The 4491-nt window shown below is 44.1% G+C and overlaps 1 protein-coding gene across 2 annotated transcripts in view; it reads right to left on the reverse strand.

Moving 5' to 3' along the window:
* Positions 1 to 701: 701 nt before the first annotated feature.
* The window catches only part of Eif4ebp2 (eukaryotic translation initiation factor 4E binding protein 2), a 35125-nt gene continuing 31335 nt past the window's right edge, over positions 702 to 4491 (reverse strand). Inside the window, exons 2-3 of one of the 2 annotated variants that reach the window (XM_013517009.1) lie at positions 4108 to 4293; positions 702 to 2781 (exon numbers count right to left, since the gene is read on the reverse strand). In XM_013517009.1, coding sequence (XP_013372463.1) covers positions 2747 to 2781; positions 4108 to 4293 — 221 coding nt within the window. In that variant the 3' untranslated portion in view covers positions 702 to 2746. The remainder of the gene's footprint in view (positions 2782 to 4107; positions 4294 to 4491) is intronic. The other variant, XM_005390059.2, reaches the window with a different exon arrangement.

Below are 4491 nucleotides of genomic sequence, written 5' to 3' on the forward strand. Positions count from 1 at the left end.
ATAATGGTCACTAAGACTTTAAGAACTGTCTCACTCAGATGGTAACCTCAGACAGAGGGAGGCACTCTCACCCTAAGAAAAAGCCAGGATGTATTATTCACGCAGGGCCTCACCTGTGAGGTTCCCTCTAAACACCCAAGGTAAACCACCCACCTGAATCTGGCTTGCTCTGAAAACCATTCCATGAAGCATGACGTAAAGCTGTCACCTGTCGGAAGCTTATCTCTGTGTTATGTAATTATTTTTACAATGCTGATTTATGGAGAACAAGGTATGCCAACAGTGGTGGCCTCCAGGAAACAACTGCACCAAGTAGTAAGGAAGTCACGGCCAAGCCTGGGCGGGGTTTGGACAGCTCGTGCATTATGCAGTCAACACTCCCAAGAAATATTAAAGACACAGCCCGTGATTAGGGATGGCAAGAGAGGGGGAAACGATACCTTGCTACGACTCAAACTCTATCTATTGTCGGTCACGAGGAAGCCAGGGTTTTACAGACAGCAAGCAATACACACCAAGAAGAGTACACTCTGCTGCTCACCGACGGCCAGCTGGCTGCTAGCTGGGAGTCGGATCCCACAGGACGCCACTGCCAGTATATGAAGAACGAGAAGCTTCGCTCCCAAAGAACCAAACTCCAGGGTACAAAGGTCTGAGCAAGCTTCTTACGTAAATAACAGCACAACTTGTTTTTCCAAGACTATGAAAAGCAAAATTTGAAGTTTAATTAAAATAAGAGGGATACATTAAACAAAATATTTTTTGATTACTGATTGTGAGACTCAAGCACCCCCAAAACATTGGAGATCCAGCTTATTCCTGAGAGACATCAACCATCACAAGAGGTTTTACTCTGAACTATTCACATTTTGCAGCAAAAGACAAAACAAAGTTCTGCTTTGTTTCTAAAATGTCTTCTCTTTCTAAAATGTCTTCACAAATACGTTCTCATAATTCAAAAGAAAAACAGCTTTTGTTCTTACTTCTTAGCCAATGGGCCTATGACTCTCACCTTGGAATCTCTTAATAAGAATCCAACCAGAAAGTTGCAGGACACCAGTGGCTGCTCTACTTGTGTTCCCCTGTGAGGGGACAATGTCTGTCTTTCTATAGGGGAACCCTCTCCTGGGGTTACTGTGCCAGCCGGCAGTACCAGGAGTCGGGTGGGGAGAAGGGCAAATGGAAGAGTAAAAGGATAATGAGGCTTTCCTGAACAACCCACAGCAAGGCAGAATGGTCCAGTTTTACAAACCACCCTCTACAAACTCCAAACACACACATCCAAACTGAAGGGGAAAGAGCTCGGAAGGAAAATCGGGAGGCGGGCACGGGACCACAAAGGACAGTGACACAGAACACTTCCCTGAACTGGAAGATGTTTAGTGAAAAAGTTGCTGTTCAAAATTGTACTGAAAACATATCTAAAAATAGGTCTGTAGTCATTTAAAAATAAAAGGTCACTCTTCAGGTAAGTGACAGATATTATCAGATACCAACACTTGAGGTATCATCTTTGATGTAGATTTGAAAAATGGCCTGGGAGAGGAAAGGGAAGGAAAGAAAGGGAGGGAGATGGTAGGAAGGAGGGAAGAAAGGAAGGAGAATTCAGAGTACTGTGGGAATGGCAAGAAATCTGGGAGGAACACATTTTTAAATCCATGCTTATCTATCCCAGTAGCCAAACAAAGCAGATCCAAATATGTAAAAAATGTGGTTCTTTTCTAAGAACATTTCTAAAAGTTACCTTGTAAGAAACTGCAAGCCAAGACAACAAATAGCACAATGTTCAGTGGAGTTTTAAAACTGACTGGGACTGAGTACTCAAGTTGCTCAACAGTCTTTTAGGTGTTGTCTGGCAGAATCTAGGAGCAGGCTTTAACCATCAAGGGGAAGCAAAGTGCCTCTGTTACTTCCAATTGTCCTGCTCTGGGAGCAGGCGTCACCTGGACAGCTCCTAGTACAGAGGACTCTGTGGCAACAAATGCAGACAGAGAGGAAGGCAGAAGAACGAAGAACAGCTGGGTACTGAGCACTGAGTTTAAAAATACCTATACACATATCTGCCGAGTAAAGGAATGGGAAAAGAAACTACAATACCAAAGACAGAAGACATTCCTCCCAAGGGAAAGAGGGGATGCAGATTTCCAAACTGTGTCACAGAGCCATGCTACTTAAAGTTGCATAAATTGTGCTGCTCTGTCCATAAGGACAAATACCTCAAGGTAAAAGGGAAAGCAGCTTTCTTTTTATCACTTCCCCCTGCTGGTTTTAAAGATCTGGAACCCAGCGCTAAATCATGGGTGGGATACGAGGAGGAAAGACAGAGTAAAAAACATGAATGACGAACCTGCCAAACCTCTGCATCCCTTCCCCAGGCATTCCACACACGCAGTTGTTGGTAGACTGGTATTAGATCTGAGATAACTCTGAGGAGGAATAGGGAGATTCTCAATAGAGACAGGACCAGGGAAGACAGTTTAACTGTTTGTCTCAGTGGACAGCTTAGCTCTACAGAAGCGCCCCTAGCGCCTTCAAACTAATCTGTCTAGCTGGGCAGGGGACGGGAAACATGAGAATAAACAGCCAGACGCAGCTCATCTTCCTAGCATTTGGCACCTGAGGAAGAGGGGAGGTGGGGATGGCACTGCAGGCTGCCGGTGCTGCCTGTCTTTCCACTGTTGGTCCTGTTGGCCACAGCAGGTCTGCAGAAGTATCTGGGGTGCTGCTTTCCTCTTTTTGTAGGAGGTCAGATGTCCATCTCGAACTGAGAATCATCCCCTGCTTAGAAAAAAAAAAAGAAGTTGAGCACAAAAAGCAAAAGTTTTAAGAGTCATTCCTTATACAAAGTGGTAAAAAAAAAACAACTCATTATCTTTCTTGTTCTCTGCTGCCTCAAAACACTGTTTTGCTTTTTTGTTGATCTTTTTAATCTGACAAAATAATGTCAGCCACATCTCCCCCAGAGAACAGCAATTGGGAAAAGGAGACAAGGGAACGTCCCCACAGCCCCAGAGGGTCTGTGCCCAGGCTGACCACATAGCAGCTCTGAGGAGCTCTCTGTCACCCACCAGGTAAGCACACCGCTCTGGAGGCTTGGACTCAGGCCCTGCTCTGAACCCACATTTTCATACACTTAATTGGTTCCAGCTTCACGGAAGGCTAAGGCAGAAGAACAGCAAGTTCAAGGCCAGCCTGGGCATCTTAGCAAGGTTCTATCTCAAAATAATTTTTTTTTTTTTTTGTCTTTTTGAGACAGTGTCTCGCATGCAGCTCAGGCTGGCTTTGAGCTCACTTTGTAGCCCAGGCTGGCCTCAAACTCACAACGATCCTCCTGCATCAGCCTCCCAAGTGCTGGGATTATAGGCATGTGCCACCACACCCAGTTAAAATTTTTAAAAAGGTTTGGGGATGTAGTTCACTGGTAGAGTGCTTACCTAGTATTGGTAAGGCCCTGGGCTCCAGCAGGGCAAATAAAACAAAACAAAACAACCAAAACTCAATTGGAACTGGAGAAAGCAGAATGCTGGCTCATATCTAGGGATCACCAAAAGCAATCACTGAAGTATATATTCAAGAGCAGGCATTTCCACACCAGCACGCTGCTTCCACAGAGACGAAGAAGCCTCACTAGTAGTAAAACTGTATGTCTGTATAAGAAGTGTTTCTGTAAATATTATAGGCACTTCTGGAACATAGAGGAAACAAACCATACTGCTGTCCTCATACCACAAGAGCATTTTGTAAGAAAATAGGCCTATTTTCTGAGAGTGATGGGAATGTGAGCTGTGAGATTCATTTTGTTTTCTGTAGGGGATGTGTGTGGTTATCTTGAGCCCAATAAAGGCCAAGACTTCTCGAGACTTAGTTCTGAGAGTCCCCATTGGGACTTAACCATTCCCTTAGTTTGGATTGTATTCCCCTACCAACCAGATTTAATTATGATTTAGGACTCTGGGCTCCTAAAGCATTTCAATACACCTTCAGCGAAGAAAGAAAAAATCTTTCCCTCCTATGTATGCAATGCATGAATATTTTTTCCATATATAGCAAAATGACATTCAAATTCCCAGAGCCACCTCTTCATTCCCAATACCAGCATCTCCTTACCAACTGCATGCTTCCTGTCATGATTGTTCAAGTTGTTCAAATTGTTCACTTCTACTTTGGAGTCTTCGATTAAGGTGCCAGGGCGAGTAACTCCTGGGATATTGGGCAGATGGCAGGGCGGAGTTTGAGCCATGGGAGAATTGCGACGATCCAACAGAAACTTTCGATCATAAATGATTCGGGTTCCTGGAACACAGAGTAAAGAGTTTTAAAATAAAGTAAGGGGCTACCAACACATAATGCTACTCAAAACTTTAGTCTAAATTCCATTTAATCCTAACCCTTAAGGTTTTTACAATTCATGTCAATGGGAGAAATGCTAACCTCCTGCCCTTTCTTCCTCTTCCGGTGGGAAACTTCTGCTCCTCTTTCAACACTCAGCTC

The sequence above is a fragment of the Chinchilla lanigera genome, unplaced genomic scaffold (assembly GCF_000276665.1).
Source record: "Chinchilla lanigera isolate Chin_1 unplaced genomic scaffold, ChiLan1.0 scaffold00036, whole genome shotgun sequence".
NCBI lineage: Eukaryota > Metazoa > Chordata > Mammalia > Rodentia > Chinchillidae > Chinchilla > Chinchilla lanigera.